Genomic DNA, 18148 nt, shown 5'->3' on the forward strand with positions numbered 1-18148 from the left:
CCCATATCCCATATCCATGCCATATGGCGTCTAGGGCTAACAAATTGCACCTATAGCTAATGTACATCAACTACAAATAATCAAGCAGAACGCAGACAAAGATGAGGTGTGAAAGAGAGCGAGAACAGAGAGCGGGACAGAGAGTGCTATCGAGGCTGTACAGCCCCAAGTGGTATTAATTTTACGCTTGTCTAGAGTTATTACTCATACGCAGCGTACGCCTCACGCACGCTTCGTCTATTTGTCTAAGCCCGCCTGTGCTGTTCAGGGAATTCAGGAGCCTCAGTGTGTTTACGCCCCGAAATGCTGGACACGATGCGGAACGTGTGCTGCCAGCCTATTTGTTGAGGTGTGTGTGTGTTTGTGTATTTGTGTGGTTGTGTGGGTGTGTCTGTGCGTGTCTAGTTTAAATTGACGATTTCATAATTGCGCCTTCAAGTGTGCAGAAGTTAATAAGCACTTAAGCGACTCCATGCCAGCTGCGTGGCTTTTGGTCTACACACACATCCACACACACTCGACCAAAGTGTGTTAACTCCCCGTATGTAACTGGTTAGCCTGGTTTGCACTTGAGCCGTGCAGTGCTCGTGTGTGTGCCAGCTCGTGCTCAAGTGGCCATTGGGCAGCTTCTAAAGTTGGGCTCCTAAATGCCAGGGCTTGCCTAATAGCTTGGCAGTTAGTTGAAAATCATAATAATTCCCATGGAGCAATTCAGTTGATGATATTGCTACCGGGTATATTTACCCATGGACAGCAGCCTGGCAGCCGACATATGTGGCATTAATGAGGCATGCCAATTGCATCTGTCACGATTTCCGTTCATTAGGGAAAATACGTATTGCATACGCATTAAGCATACGCCATGTAATTGCTGTACACAAATTAGAAGCAAAAGCAAAGCAAATTTCATCAATGCTAAGACTCTTTGGCACACACTCGCACGCAGACACACTCACATCGTTGACAGCAGCCTTTCAGCGAGCTGTGTACTAGAGTTGTGTCTATTAAAGGCATTACTGTTACCCTTTGCCATTGACATCGACTTTTATGCTTCGCCTTTGCTATTTAAAGCTCTTTATGATACACAAACGCTAGCAACACACACACGCACGCACCTGCACATCGAAGACAGTCTCTAGTTGTTATAAATGCATTTACCTTGCACATCATTTCTCATGCATTTTGTGTAGTTGCTCCCTAAGCCCACACCTGCTGCAGAGTTGCCTTTGCGAATGCACATTAATATTTGCAGAAATTTATGAACGGCATTAAGGGCACACATGATTGTAACATGCAAATGTACATTTGTAATAGCAAGTTCAATGAATAGGAAATATGTGTGTATAGGAATAGAACATTTAATTTAAGTAGTACATAAGAGTTTGAGAAGGAAACAGTATACAGTGTAGGTAACACAAATGTTTTATGTGCTTATAATATATATAAATAAACTGAAGGTTAGGTATATGAATTTATGACAATCGCATAGAAGGGCCCTCGGAATTTGAGAAGAAATAAAAGCGAAGCTTTCTGCTTTTAGAATTCTGTCTCTCTTCGTTTTTATCTGTCTCTCTCTTTCTCTCTACCTCTCTTTCGCTCTATATTTCTGTCTCTGTCTCTAGTTGTGCCTTACTTGCAATACTTTCAAGCTATCTCCGTTCCATTTAGAATAATACAAATAAATTACTAACGAAAGGGTATAATTTTACTATAAATGTCTCATTTAAACATATCTTCTTATGACTTATCATCGTTTCAAACTACAGGGTATAACTAAGTCGACTTAGACAATGACAAGTCTATGGAACACACAGAAGACTCTTTTGCCTTTGTCTTATGCCTGGCAAAGGCTTGCTGCTTTTGCTTATTTCTTTTTTTTTTGTCCCTCGGTGGTTTATTTGTTTGCTTGTTGCACCCTTAATGAAGGCTTCTTTGCGATAAAATACGGGAGGGGTTTGCCCTCTAAATATGCATACTAAACATTTCCGCGCTTTTTTGCCAGCCCCTGTCGTAGTCGTTTGCCGTTGATGTTGCCATTGTCGTAAATTTTGTTCAGCTTCAGACGACAATAAAATGCAGGAAACATTAAATAAATGAATTGCTTCCGCGAGGAGTGCTACGTAAATGCGTTGTGCTGTGTGCGCCTTTGTTTCACCATTTTGCTGCAATTTTAATTTTTGTCGCGATGCGATTTCGCAGTCGTCGCCTTTTCCTGACAACACCAAACCGCTAGCCAAGTATATGTATAAATCATCCAAATAAATGTATTTATGGGTGTGTAGGCAAAGAGAAGGGAAAACTGAGAAAACTTAGCCATAAGACAAAGTCCTAAGAACTATGCTTATTCAATTTATGAATGTAGAATACATATGAACTGTATATTATTTAGTTTTAAATAAAATTATTCAACTCGTTAATTTTCTTAAAAATTAAAACAACAAATTTAAATTTAAAAACTTCTGTTGAATTTTCATAAATTCGAACCGGCGATCTCCCCGCTCGTTAGTCCTAAGCCACACAGGCTCACGACGTCACGTTTGCAAAGCAGATTTGTAACCAAGAACTTTGCCAAACTTTTTCCCAACTTCGCGCTCAAATTTAATGAAAAAAATCTTTTACGATTTCAAGTGTGATTTTCTACTTTAGCTTACGTTTTTTCGTTTTTTTGTTTTGAGCTTAGATAATTAATAATAATTTATCATCCAGTTAAGTTTGCAATGGGTAATAATTCTATATTTATCAAAAGTTTGTATTAAAATTAGTTTTAAATTTGAAAGAAAGAGCTGAGCATGCTTTGAGCCAACAATATGCAACCGGAAAATCTCAGATAAAGCAAATATTCAAAGTACTGTTTAAGTAGATTTTCTCGATTCGAATGCAAGACTAAATCTAAATTCCAATTAAGTTATGTGCTGGAAAATTGGCAAATGCGTTTGACAATAGCAATTGGCTTGACAAACAACAATTCATGCAGCTCAACAAACAGCATAAAGCAAATCTTTGATAGCCAAAGACAACAAACAGCAAATTTAAAGCGCATAAATCAAATTGCAGTCGAGCAACTGCAGCAGCAGCAGCAACCACAAAATAAAAGCCAAAAGTTCTAAATGTCATTCGTTGCAGCAGCAACAGCAACAACTGGGGAAAATAGAGTGGGGAAACCCCAAGTGGAATTAGATATTACGACACATTTTGGGCTTAGACACACAGTCTACATTAAAATATGTCATTTGAGAATTGCTGCAGTTCTGTGTGTGTGTGTGTGTGTGTGTGTGTGCGTGTGAGCAGCTTAAATGACATTAAAAATAAACGAAGGCAGATACATTTAAGCTAAAGCAAATGTATGAAGCGCACGCTGTCAGGCATCAGGCATGCTTGCTTAAGGCTACAGCTGTCCTCCGCTGTAGGCAGCACCCTACCCTTACTCCACACACACACACACACACACACACACACACACACACACACACACACACACACACACACACACACACACACACACACCCTTATATACATATAGATTGAACTTATTCAGCAGCCAGAGGCGAGCCTGCAACTAAAGGCTGCCGCCTGGAGGTAGCCAGGATGTCATCCTGTTTGCTTCTGCTGCTGGTGCTGCGCGCGTGTGCGTCGTTCCCTCGACTTGAGCACTTAATTACTTTTTAGATAAATTGTCGTTTTTAATGTCTAGACTCTTAGATATTTTCATAGAGAAAAGTGGCAGTAATTAAATGTGCTCACAGCACGTCAGGTTAGTAGCCAAAGCAGAGGCAAACATCTAAAGCGAATGCCAAATGCTTAAATTGCAGCAAAAAACTCAAGTGCCAAATGCGAGCGAGAGCTAACTCGGGGCATTTAGATAGCTTTCTAGATACAGCAGCTAATTTATATATAATTTGCTAGATTACAAAAGGGAATATAATTATAAGCTAAATTCCAGTGCAGACAACTGCACCTGCATATATTTTGCTCAACAAAACTCTAGATAAAAATGCCGAAACTGGTATTTTATGAAAATTAACGCTCAAGGGTTCTTACTTTCTGCCCTCTTCCTCATTCCTACATTGGTTTTCTGGTTAGCAGCAGCCCGCAGTCAGATAAGTCGTTAAGATAAAAAAAGGTTACGCAAATATTTACGAAAACTCAGCTGTATACACATACATATATGGCTCGTATATAACTTGTTAGAGTTTTTAAAGTTCAAGATCTGATATGCCGTAACTGCCATTGTCCAAGGCAGAAACCGAAACAGTTTGAAAAACAGCTTTTCTTTTAAAGTGCTCGACTGACAGATATCCTGCATGTAAGTTTAATAATATGCAAATATATCTATATAGCTATATAGATTATAGAATATGGTATACAGCAAAAAAATACTTTACTATACTAGCCTGATATTCGAACTCAGATATATAATATGATATATTTATGGAGTATGGGGAAGTTCTAATATATAACTTCCATAAATTCAAATCTTTTATGTTTTTATTTGATTGCTAAAAGATTTGCTGGAAATACTTTCCATGCATTCAAATTATATATAATTATTAAATAAAATGTCGACGTTCGACTACACACGTATATCAAATTCCAGTTGTAATTTGTATATTCTTTGAATTTGTTAAATAATTAAATGTTAAAAACATGAAATTTGATAGCAATCATAGTTTCGTGGCTGTATTATATGTCAGCTTATATATACATATATATGTATATATATATTTTTTTTACTAATTTCTTTAATATCTTTTAAAATCAGAGATGTCTTTTTCCAGCCTTAAACACACACATCACGTCGAACTACCCATTCAAAAATTCAGTTAATGTTACGTAAGGGTATACGTAACTGGCTCACATTGATGAGGGTTTGCTCTAAATTTGCCAGAATCGCTGCTAGGCATATGTTTACAATCATATATGTATATGTATTGTTTCCAGCATAGAAAACAGGCACATTTTTAATCAAAACAAACACATAATTCGTGTCTAATAATTTGTATTTATTGTGCCTCAAATAAAATACATTTTCTCGTTTATGGGGCACACACAACTCTAGCTGGAAGCCTCAAATTGTTTTCCTTTGCCTAGTTTGCTATAAATTATTGTATTTTTTTTGTTTGTGCACATGAATTACTTTTTATGAATGTGAAGGCCCGGAGAACGTAATATTATATAGTCGTACTCGTACTCTTATATATTTTTTTTGCTCCATTTTTATTTGAAGTTCTGTTTATTGTAGTGTGCGCCTGCTTTCTTATTATTTTTGTTGTTGTTCTTCTTGCCCCGTTTTTATAGCTCGCATTTCTGTTTCGTATGAATTGTGTTAGCTTTAAGGCACTTGCATTCATCTCACACACACGCACACACATGAAATTCACTGCAATGTGGCATTGAGGCTCGCAGTCTGGGATTCTTGGAGTCGTCGTCAACGCTGCTTTAAATAGCATATATAAAATTACAAAATATTTGTAGTGCCTGGTAGTTGACTGGCGCAGTCACAGTCTCTGTTGTACGTATGCGCACAACAGTATGTGCTATTGTTGTTATTGTTTGCAATGGCTCCCGAGTGGGCCAACAGCTATTCGTAGGTATGTACGCCATGCCGTAAGTAAAGAGCACATTTTGCCATATTTTGCACTGTTTAAAGAATCAGCCAAGTAATGCATATATAGTGTAGTCAAAGGATCATATTTTTTTGGCTGTCAGTTTGCAGCAGAACCTTTAAATTATAATACCCAAGTGCTCTCTGCACAGTACTTTCTGCACTTGTTGGTCGATTTATATATTTTATTAAAATAAATCTAAGATTCAATTTAATTAGACTGATATGCAATTCCCTAAAGTCTTATTTAGTGGCCAAATTTAGCTTACGCAGAATAAAATTCTGATTTACACAATTCCCAAGTGATTTTAACGCACAGCAACATAAAGCTGCGTAAAGCTGTCGCTTTATTTATTGACCACATTTGGCATTAACAGAAATTTGCGTACAGCAAAGCAAACTACAAAGTCTCATCTTTAAGGATGACAAAACAATATATAGATAAAAGAATTCTCAAAAAAAAAAATGTTAATAAATTTATAGAAAATTAAACTAAGAACGTGTTAACAAGAAGGCTTAATGTAAACATTTAATTAAAGTATCTTTGATTTCTCATTTCCAGACAAGTTTTCAGTTAATTAATTTCCAGACAAGTTTTCAGTTAATTAAAATCCCCACGGATTTTCGTAGACAGAGACGGTATGGTTTCTTGTTTAAGGCTCAAGTTCTTCAATGACAGTTGCAAGAGTCAAGCAAAAACACTCTCAAAACACTTAATTGCATTTAATTGACTTAACATAAGTGAGAAACTTAATTAAACATTATTAAGTACACATACTTAACTTGTAATTTTTGACATCCAATTAGCATAGATTAAGGTTTTTACATACTTTTGCTTTTCACTTGCATTGCAACTGGCAAATGCACTTGCCGTAAAGCCACACAACTTGAGAAAATGGTCTATTTTGAGCTTGGCAATTAAATGAGAAAACTTTATGACAGCAACAAAACCACATCCTGTCAGGAACCCACATCCTTACATCCTTTGTATGCTGTGCGATTATTTTACATTAACTAAATGTCAGCCACTTAGCCCTTTTCTGTGTGGGCTGCGGGGCGGTTGGGGGTCGGGCGTGTCTAGTGCCTGACCGAAAAGTAAATGTTGCTCAAAATTGCCATAAACCTTTTTAATGAATACAAATCATTATCACTTTGTTCGCTGGCAGCCTTAACCGTAATTATACAAGTGACGGCCATAGAAAGAGGGCCTCAAGCAGGACTTGCAGCCAGTTTGTGCTGTTCGTCCTGTTTGCCAGCTAATAAGGCATTCCTTCAACCGCACCGCTGCTGCCGCAGCTGCTGTCTTGGCCAGGACAACTTGATAAAGGCTTACATCAGCCAGCAGCTGGCCGCCCGCCCGCAGTGAATGAGTTGTGTCCTTTTGTGTGGTCCTGTCGTTGCCTGTCACAATGTTTATTAAAACAAACGCTATAACAAAAGACAACAATTTTTGACCCAGATTTTCTGTATGTGTGTGCGAGTGGGTCTATGCTAAATAGCTTCATTATTTTTATAAAGTTTTGCATGTTCTTCTGGACAAAAGGCGGTCGAAAAACAATTAAGAAACACTGCAAGTTTTTGCGCTGCAATTGAGCTGGGGCCAAAGGTGAAAGTTACCGAGTTGCCGAGATATTAATTGTGAATTACCCTGGACCCTAAAAAACAGGGTAGGTCACAAAGAAAGTCGACAGAAGTCGACTAGCAAATGCGCTGCTTAAAGTATCAATAATGAGGTAGAGTATCGTCCAGGCAATAACTTATATCGAGGATAAATAACCATGAATAAAAAAATATATGTGAGCATTTGTTTTTTTGGCTGTGCTATCGTCTAGGAAGAAATGGCGATAGAAATTAAGTTGTCTTACAATTAACGCCAAAAAAGGCTAAAAGCTATCAGAATGCTTTTTCCCTGGCGATACCTACCCCTGCTTTAAATCACTTTTCACTGGGTATTAAATCAAAGCAAGCAGCACAAAGTGAAGGAATGCTACGCTCGGCTGCATTTTAATTTTAATTATTTTAATTGCCTTGCAATTATGATGACAACAATTGTTTGAGGCATTAATGAAAGCCAAAAGAAATATGAATCATGAAGTATGAAATATGAAAAATGGGAAATGGCAAATGGGAAATGGGAAATGGCAAATGAGATGGGAACTTAATACGAGTGCGCCTGCAGCACGGCCAAAAAGCACTCGTAGCCCACGCTAAAATCCTCAAAATTGCTCACATTCGTTTGGAGATTCGCGTCTTCTTGACAGCTGAAAAGTAGGCTATGGTAATTTTCATTTGGGCCGAGCTTTAATTTCTTTTCCTTTTCATTATTATTATTATTATTTATGCCTGTCTTGCCCCTTATAGAAATATATATGTATATATGTATATATAATAGGCTATTGTTTTGCATGGGTTTTGCGCGGGTTGCTGCGCCCTTCGCTTTTAATTTGACTGGCTAATTTGGGGTTGGCACAATTAGCAAATGCTCAATGTTTAATTATGCATTAATTGCATTTAATGCTCATTTCCGCTTCAAGTATAATGAATAATGCGCAAAGTTCGTGCCAGCACGAGGTGGGACACGCCCCCAGTTAAAGTCTTTTTAATGCCTGCCACATTTACAGTTATTTATTTATGGTGCCACACAACAAGCTCGCAAATTGAACTTGAAACTTGCCCCAAAAATTTAAGATGATAAAAAATAACCGACACCAAACTTTTTTCGAAATTTTTTGTTGTTAAAGTTGTCTTTTGCGCAAGTTTTTTATGTATTTTACGAGTTGTTGACCCATTTTTGTCTACAGTTTGTTATGGATATGGCGCGCGCACTTGGATGCCCATGTACACGCACAGACGCACACGTACAGTCACTGCAAAATATTTTCGCCCTCTTGTGCAAGAATGGCATTTTTGATGACTCTATGCAGCGCCCCAAAATGCCGCATCGAGCTGGCTGCTACAAAATAGTTAACAACACACTCGCACACACAAACATTCAGCGACAGTAAATTGAGCGTATTTTTGTGCAAAAGTTTTTCTTTTTTACCTTTTTAAGCTGCGCGCAATTGCCACAAAAAAATACTTGTACAATTACTATTGTATTTATACATGTATCTGACTGTTGTGTGTATCTGTGTGTGTGTCTCCCTCTATTTATTGCACAAATGGCTGCCAAAAAGCAGCATCTAAATAGAATTTTATTAAAATCGCTTGTTAAAAAGTTTTTCGTGCATTGAAAAAAAGTTGTTACCATTCGCAACTCTGCATCCCCACCTACCCCCCTCTCTGCCAAGGCACGCCCTCTATGCATTTGTTGTATTGACCCTTGGGCTTGTGGCAACGGAAATTGGATGGACAGCGCGCAATAAAGCATACAAAATGCTCGTCAATAACATGCAACAACTACAACGCGAAACGACAACGAAAGCCAATCAAAAGTTTGTTGTGTGCGGCAACTAAAAATAAATAAAACACAAAAAACTACAAGAAAATAAGTAAATAAAATGCAAAAACAAGAAAAACCTGCCGCAATCGGCTTTTGTATTGAATTTTCTCTTTGTTTTTCCCAGCATTTTTTATTTAGCCCAGCTCTGCCACGCAATTACAAGCTCCTCTGCCCCCTATCTGCGTCTGCCTGTCTGCCCGCCTGCATTTAGACAGTTTGCATATGCGCGCAGCTGTCGAAAGATCGAGCGATAAGCGCTTTCCACTAAACCCACATGGTGCCGCCTCTCCGCCACCCACTGCCGCTTAAAAAATGGCTAAACAAATCGCAGCGCAAATAAGTATGCTACAATTTTTGCATTGGCAGTCAGACAGGCGGAAAGGATTCGCGCTGCCTACCTTCGGCTGTTGGCAGCTTGGGCAGGACATGTAGTTAGCATAAATTTGCCATAAATTTGCTAACAAGTGATTTGTTGCCGTGCGGCGCGCACACGTCCGCTCTCCCCCTCCCAACGACCAACCCACCCCCTCCCGAACATAGCTCCCGGCCACTGCTTGGCCATAAATTAAACGCCGCTTTTTTATTTTTGCAGCTTTTGCTCTTTCTTTTGCAGTTGTTGTTTTTTATGTGTATTTTGTAAAAAAGGTAAAATGTAAACAATTATCTGCGCGCTCGCAGCTGCTGGCGCTGCAGCAACACACACACAGACACACACACACACGCATACAAAGTCAACACACAACCGCAGCAGCCGCAGAGCAGGCGCCACACACGCAGTCACACACACACACACACACATGACAGGCAGCTGAGATTTATGCGGCACAAACATACGCACGCACACAGCAAACACACACACACACATACACACGGCAAACATGCCCAGTTACACACAGTCACACACACATACGCACACACACACACTCACACTCAGCGCGACACTTTGGCAAAGGAATTCACATGCTTTTGATTAATTGCCGCAACATTTTATATATATTTTTTTTATTTTTCCTACTCTTTTTTTTGTGCTATGTGTATTTTCTTTTGGCTTGCAACTTGCCAGAATCGGCCAGACACATTTTTGCCAGTGATGGCTTCACTTCAGCCACACCCTGCCACAACCCTCTCGCCCTGACCTGCTGTATGTAGAAGCCCCTTTTGCTTACACATTCCGCTTTATGCTTTTTTGCAACATTTTGCTTTAACACTGCACGGTTCAGGGTTTATTTGCCGACACGTCGCAGCAGTCTGAAAGAGAACTACAGCCATCATAAATATCATAAAAAAAAGAGAGGAGCAGCGGGGCGATATAAAGGAAAGAGACAGCTAGCCAGCTGAAGATAGAGCTGGCTAGATGGTTAGATGCTACTGCTCCTCCTGTACAAGAGTTCAATTCCAGCTCAGTTCAGTTTTCTACGCTCGCAATTTATGCGTCATTTATGCCTTACACTTTGTGCTCGACTGTTGCAGCTTTTATTGAATAGATATATTGATTACATAACCTATTGCAGAGTACTTTTAAAATATATGACTACAGCTAAAACGGAGCCTCGGTTGCAAATATGCCCAGGCATCAAAAATGATGCGCATCATTTTTTCAAATGAGCAGAAATCATTTTTGCGAAAAAAAAATCAAAACTTCTTAGAAGTCAGGCAAAGATTTTCAATAGAAAAATATATTTATACATATCGAAGCCTAGTAAATTTTCGTGACGTAATTCTTGGAAATTCTCTGACAGCAGCTGCTGTTTGGCTTCTCTCGCTCTCTTCCTCTCTCTCTATATCCACAATAGACTTTTTTATTTGTGGCGCATTGCGTATACGCCGCATTGTACATTGCGATAGCAATTTAAGCGAGTGTTTTTGGCCAATTGCTAACGATTTACCAATTTACTTTGTAGTTAATTTCCACATTTGTTCTAGCTCTTCTTCTCGTGCGTCTGTCAATATTTGCCACAAAGCTTTTTACTTGCGTTTTTCCTCTACTTTTTGCTTCTTTTTGGGCCAATAAATACAATTTTCTATCAATTGAAAATTGATTGATACACGCGAGTACAGAAGGCAGCCAAAAAAAAAAAAAACAAGAGTAAATAAATAAATAAATAAATGAAAAGAGCAGCGCGCAGCTTTCTCAGACTGAGAGACAACCCTTATTCGATACTCTGTTTCGCAGGCGAAAGCAGTATATAATGTGTTTTGTAAATATTTGATGCATAAGAAAAGGCTTCATGAAGTATGGTTAATGTTCATAAACGCGGGCATATCATTTACAATAAATTATCTCCTCTCCACGCCTTCCGCCTCTCTTAGAAGCAATTATAAAGATAAGCCCTAATGATTATGAGAACAGCTGATATAAGTTTTAAATTTAGATAAAAAGAACCACAACTGTTTAAAATATACAAAAATCATTTACAATATACAAGCAAAAGATCAAAACCATAAATAATTATTGCCACGCCTGCTTCGACAGCTGCAAATAAATTTGTATCTTTGAAGCGTGCAGGAATTCAAAATTTAAATTGCAAAAAATAATTTTATAAAACTTAGGTTTGCAGATACTTATTAAAAAATTTGCCCACAAATGCGCCTCATATATATATAAAAAAAAACCTCTAACTTATAGACATTGCTAGCGTAGGATAGTCCGAGTTATTCTACTCGTTGACTGGGCTTTCACATATTTTGGCCCAATCCCTTCTCCTGCCTTTTTAGGAGTCAACAAAAACTCTTGCCCATCTGCTTGAAGCTGTTAATACACTGCAAATAGAGTATTCAACAGTCAGCAGTTCTTGCTCTTTTTTGCAACTTTTTTTTGGCTGTGTTTTTATTTTACGATGGCTTTCATTTTGCTGCCAAACTTTACCAGGCTAGTGAGGCTGCAGGCTCCTAAGGCTTCAGCTACTAGCTGTTTGTATGTGTGTGTGTGTATGTATTCATAAGGTGTGCGGGTGCTTGTGTGCGCGAGCTGGGTGCTACCTCTTAGCTAAAACGTAGACGCTGTCGAAATCGAAATGATTAATGGTCATTTGAGATTAGCTAAAAGTCGACGGATACACACACACACACACTCGCAGACTCACACACAGAGCGTGGGCGTGGCATTCAGTTAGGTAAGAGGCCCTTTACATGTTTTTTTGTTTGCTTGTCTATTTACAGTTAAGCAGCCAATTTGAACTTTGAACCTGGGATCAATCAATCTGCTATTACGTTTATTATTATTGTTGTTGTTTTTCTTGTTCTTCTTATTGTTGCTTTCTACACGTAATTGCTTTTTGATTTTCGTGTGCCCCCCTTTTTTTATGTATTCGATTTCGAGTCTTAAGTTTGTATCATTCTCTTTTAAAAAATTGCATCATCATCGCGTTGTCGTCGCCGCTTGATGGATTGACAAACATTTGTTTGGGACGAGAAAGCGGGCCGTGCGGAACGCACGACTGGCCAATATGAGATGCTGGCATATGTTAATACATTTTAGGCTAGGCTCTCAATTGTGTTTGCCTGATGGCGCCGTATTACTGACTGCTTCTTCTTTCATTTTTTTTCCTCTGCAGGTATCCTGGATACGCAAAAAGGATTATCATCTGCTTACGGTCGGCCTAACAACCTACAGCAGCGATGAGCGCTTCAGTGCCACGCACTTGAAACATTCCGAGGTGGGTTCGCAGCTAATTTGCATTTGGGCCAGCTGCCGCGCGGCGCTGTGTTGCATGCCAAATGGCCAACACTGCGTATACGTGACAGAAATGCGCCGAAACGAACGGCTGCCTCTAACCTTAAATAAACCAAAACTGCAGCTGTGCACTCAAAACAATTGGCTGTTGTTTCTCATTTGTTGGCTTTTGCTTGTTTTCTTTTGTGCAGGATTGGACATTGCAAATCAAATTTGTGCAGCTACGTGACGCCGGCGTGTACGAGTGTCAAGTGTCCACACATCCGCCCACATCCATATTTCTACACTTGAGCGTAGTCGGTAAGTAAAAAGAAGTCACTCGATTAAATGAGAGGGATATAGAGATAAAATGAGATCCCCACTAAAAACGACAACTATATCACAATAAAAGCCTTTTTAATTTTTAAAAATATCTTAAGCAGATTTACAAGCTTCACTAAAAAATTCCTATTAGCAGCGGAACAATATATATAATATGGCTCCCAGGAAAAAATAACAATAGTGGAATAAAAACCAGGAATAACAATTTATATTGTTATTTCTGAAAGAGTTATTAATTACTCAAATTATTATAAAGAGAGTTTTTTGCATCTATATGCATAAATATTGTTGAAAGTAATAGTACATGATTTACACTTCTATCTCTATAAAGTTGAAGTCGTTACGTATATCCGACCGTAGTGTACATCATATAATCATGTAAGTTTCAAATACCCACGTTATATGCAAATGTATACAACGGGAAAAAAGACCCGCTTAACTACTTATGGCTGAGCTCTTAAATATGCCTGTATCTGATTAAGTGTGTCGCCCTTTTTGCCTGATTCATGCGAGGCGTTACCAGAATGTGTAGCAGACTATTTTTTTTTTTTGTTTAATGCGCTGTCGCATCAGTTTCAGTTAGTCAGCGAGTGTGTGTGCGAGTGTGTTGGGGCTTTGTTTTTGTGCAGAAAACGCCATTAGGCGCAGCACATTCAAAGTAAATTGTTTGTTAAATTCAGAATAATGTGTGTCAGTTAGCGTTAGGCAAGGCCAACAATACGACAACGTGGAGAACAGCAACAACAACTGCAGCAACAACAACAACAACAACAACAAAAACAACGTTAACGGGCACGTCGACAACGTTGTTTCGGGCAACTTGCTGAGTCGCTGCCATTTGGGCAGGTGTCCCTTTTTTATACCTTTTCAGTTTGTGCCTGTTTTCGTCGTTTTTTTTGTTTTTTTTTTTGTCGTAACTGCTTCGCCTGCCAACTCTGCCGACTGGCATATGGACATTTCTAATTTCAGCATGAGCGCATCGAGCAAAAAAAAAACAAACACACTCAAATGGCAGAAGAAGAAAAAGAAGCTGGCTGAACAAACTGTACGAGTCAGTTGATGCGCTGTGTTGACCCAGTGCACTGTGCCAGAGTTGCCAGCGTTGACATGATTTTGGCCAAAAACAAACAAAAATTGTGAAGTTGAGATTTTTAAAAGCTTGGCCGAGCAATTTATTTTTTGCTTCAGCAAGTAGATAGTTTGAATGGCTTAAGCCATCTAAGCGTGAAATTATCAGCCAAGAAAAATGGTTGCCGAAGACTTAATGCCCTTGCAGACATACTTGACATGCTAGTTGAATTTTACCATGATCTCATCCAAGGCTTAAAAGATGTTCTATCCTTTCCTTTCGACTATATGGTATACCTGATAAATCTGCTTAGATCTGCTTCAAAGTGGAAAGTTTAAGAAAGCAATTCTTATTGCTTATTGATCCAAATTCAATATATATACTTAATGGGATCAAAAATGTCTGCTTTTATTACCTTACTAAATAAGCTTAAGCTTAATTATAAAAAGCTTTAAAACTAATTCTAGTGACATATTTTCTCTTTAAAACGCTTCAGTAAATGTTGAAGCACATAATTGAAAATTATTTCAAGTTCACTTTTGTATTCACATAAATATATAATATTACACAAATATAATACGATATAATATAGAGAAATGTCGCCAACAACAACAACGTATATATAATAGAATCCTAATTTAAATTCTCAATTAGATACCTTGCGATATAGTGAAATGTCGGCTTCAGTTTATAGCTTATAACTTTGACAGCCGTTTGCATTTACATTTGATTAAATTTTGAATCTTTCATCTCAACTGCTCTTCCACTTTCCATCTATCACACACACACACACACACACACATCGCGCACGCATACGCACACACGTGCAATATCCGATTGTGGAAATGGCAATTCAATTTCCAAAATGTCATTCAATTCGGTTAGAAGCGCGCGCCGAAATATCAGGACCGCCCATACGTTATCTGACGCCGGGCTCAAGGCTTCGCCTGCAATGCCGCGTTGTACAGAATACAGAGGCATCCGAGTATATATTCTGGTATCACGACAACCGCATGATTAATTATGACATTGATCGGGGCATTAATGTGTCAACTGAGCCAGGTGAGTGCAATCACCCCTCTACCCCTCTACCCCAATCCCCACCCTACAACTGGCCCCACTTGTAGCACACTGAAACTATCATCCATTGCATTTTTGCGTCCACTTCATTGCAGACTTTCAATCATCGGAGCTTACAATTCAGCGCACACGTCGCGAGCATTCGGGCAATTTTACCTGTGTGGCCAGCAACACGCAGCCAGCCAGCGTTTTGGTACACATTTTCAAAGGTGAGTCGAGCCCGCCCAGTTTTCTATTAGAAACTTTTTATGCGCTACAGCTGTGCGTATACATAATGCAACTGCAAAACTACAATCCACGCGGATCGAACCCTAGGTCTTTGCAATTGATTAATGCGCGAAAGTTTTTACTTTGGTTTTTATTAGAATTAGTTGGTTATTGATGAATATATTTTCTATTTATTTAAATACTGTTTTCTAATTTGACTGTTTTACAGGCTATGGAAATATTTCTTTTTTTTGATACCCTCTAAAACAAACATAGACTTTTTATTCATTATTTACTAAATATATTTCTACGCTTTTTTTTATAATTTGTTGTTTTGCATACTAATATGGAAACAAGTTTTTCTTGTTGAGATTAAATGAAAATTGTTGTTGTATTTCGTATTTTAAATTGTTGCCAGCTAATTTCTTATTTATTTTTGTATATTTCATATTATTGAATAATAAATTTAGGTTCTACATTTCGCTTGCTCGTTACGAAATAAAATTAATTTCTTGCCACATTTTTTGATATTTGTCTGTGGCTTCAAAACGTTTTCGTTTTAATTAAAAAAAATTATTTCATATAAGCCAAACAGCTTTGCTAACATTATCTAACAAATGGACATTAAATATCGAACAAGTTTTGATTAATACAAATTTGGAATTGGCTGTCGATAAATGAACAGATCCGTGAATATTCAAAGCAACTGTTTAACCAAAAATAAATATAGAAACATCCATAATTTTTGCCGCTTTACTTATCTGCACCTTTCAGCTGTATATTGAATAAAGCAAAGCTGAAATGCAATTTATTATGGTAGAAAAATGAAATTTAAGCTGACAAAAAACCAAAAGTGCGACATTTGCCTACCAATACGTATATATGAATACAAATGTAGCTGTATCTGTATCTGTTACTGCATCTGTATCTGTTACTGTATCTGTTTATATTTATCTGTATCTGCATTTGTATTTGTGTAGTTATGCGTAGCAGCTCTTTTACAGTTCATATATCAAGTGACAATAAGCAACAACCATATGAAAACGAAAGAACAATAAAAGTAATTTATGAAAATTACAGAGCCACAGGCGTACGGATTAAAAATGCCCACGCCACCAAGGCGGCCATTAAAGCCAGGCCATAAACACTAAACCGTATATACACACACACACATACAGACAAGGGGCGTGACAGAGCTCATAACTTATAAGGCCAGCATAGGTTGTATTGCAAAAGCATCCGGCTTTGGGGACACTGCAAATGCTCATTAGCATTTGTTGTTTTACCTGTATGTTATGTGTGTGTGTGTGGGTGAGTGGGTGGTGCATGGCATCTGATATGTTATGTGCTCACCTGTGTGTTTGTGTGTGTGTGTGGAGCCTTAATTAATTTGAACACATTTTCTCTTGCCTCTCATGCGCACACAATTTTTTTATTGTACTCTCATTTCTTTCATACAGGCGATAATCCTGCGGCCATGTATCACGGACATGTGGGTGGCTCAACTAAAACGACGCAACGCCAGCTGCACAATTTTATGGTAATGATTGCCATCGGCTATCGGATATTCCACACAAGTGTCTATATGAGAATTGTCTAGAGGGGCTGCTGACAACTGACAACTGCCCGCAACATTTGTAACTAATTCATCAAAGCAGTAGCAGCTATAATTAAGTAAAGCCCATTAAATTCTTCAAGCAGACAACATTTAAACAGCTCTTAGCTAAGCTCGTAAATTAAACAAATTTCAAATACAACTAAAATCTCAATCTATTTAAGCGTTGCATGTGTATGTGTGTGTAATTACTTTTATATATGTATGCATGTGTGTGCGCGCGTATGAATTGATAAATGCATGTGTAAAATACAGTCGTGTTAATTGAGCCTTTCATTTGCTAGCTTCCATGTTTCTGAAGGCATCTGAATTGAGCGCTTTTCACTTTCAAGAAGCAAAGAATAAACAATTTATGAAGCTCACATAAAATCAAATAAAATATAAACATTTGCATTTATTACTGCAAAATGTATTTGAAAACAAACCCAAAAGCTGTCAGAGCTTTTATGTAAGTGATTTTAAGTCAACTTAAGCATAAAATTGGCATTAAACACTAGCAGTAATATTGACGAAAGGTAAATTAAATAATAATAAATCAAATATATATTAAAATTCAACTAACTAAACTACGTTTAATTTAAATGTACATACCGTAAATATTTAAATTTAATTTAGGCCAATGTTCCACTCAAAACGTTGATTCATTAGTTTCATAAATGCTGTAAATATATTTTTTGTTATACTTTCGTATAAGTCAAGTAAATCTTTAAGCATAAGTTATTTGCAAATATGCAAACAAAAAACCAAAACGAACAGAAAAGAAGGAAAGGGTGAAGAAAATTTCAATGTTGGTTACAGACTAAAGCAAACAAACTGTTGATGTGTAGCCACAAACAACAACTAAAAACAAGACTTTTGGCCATGTGTAAAAGTTGGTAATCAAAAAAACAAAAAAAAACAAAAGAATAAACAAATGCAGCTGCAAGGAACAGATTAATCAAAATAAACTATTATATATATATTTAAGGAATATTTAGTATTTTTAAAAAACGAGCAAATCTCTCAAACAATTCAAATAGCAAAAAAAAGAACATTTTAAAAAGTGCGCCCCCCAACAATTGCAGTGTACATAATAAATATAATTGATGTGTATGATAAAAATAACATTCAACATAATTTAAAAGAACAAAAAAACATAA

General features: G+C 37.7%; 1 protein-coding gene across 1 annotated transcript in view; it reads left to right on the plus strand.

Moving 5' to 3' along the window:
- LOC115759754 overlaps positions 1-17905 on the plus strand; it is a 45232-nt gene extending 27327 nt beyond the window's left edge. The window contains exons 3-7 of the mRNA XM_030700801.1: positions 12599-12700; positions 12909-13017; positions 14993-15169; positions 15283-15396; positions 16855-17905. Coding sequence (XP_030556661.1) covers positions 12599-12700; positions 12909-13017; positions 14993-15169; positions 15283-15396; positions 16855-16994 — 642 coding nt within the window. The 3' untranslated portion in view covers positions 16995-17905. The remainder of the gene's footprint in view (positions 1-12598; positions 12701-12908; positions 13018-14992; positions 15170-15282; positions 15397-16854) is intronic.
- Positions 17906-18148: the final 243 nt, after the last annotated feature.

The sequence above is a fragment of the Drosophila novamexicana genome, unplaced genomic scaffold, assembly GCF_003285875.2.
Source record: "Drosophila novamexicana strain 15010-1031.04,08,12 unplaced genomic scaffold, DnovRS2.1 tig00000008-arrow-pilon, whole genome shotgun sequence".
NCBI classification, from domain to species: domain Eukaryota; kingdom Metazoa; phylum Arthropoda; class Insecta; order Diptera; family Drosophilidae; genus Drosophila; species Drosophila novamexicana.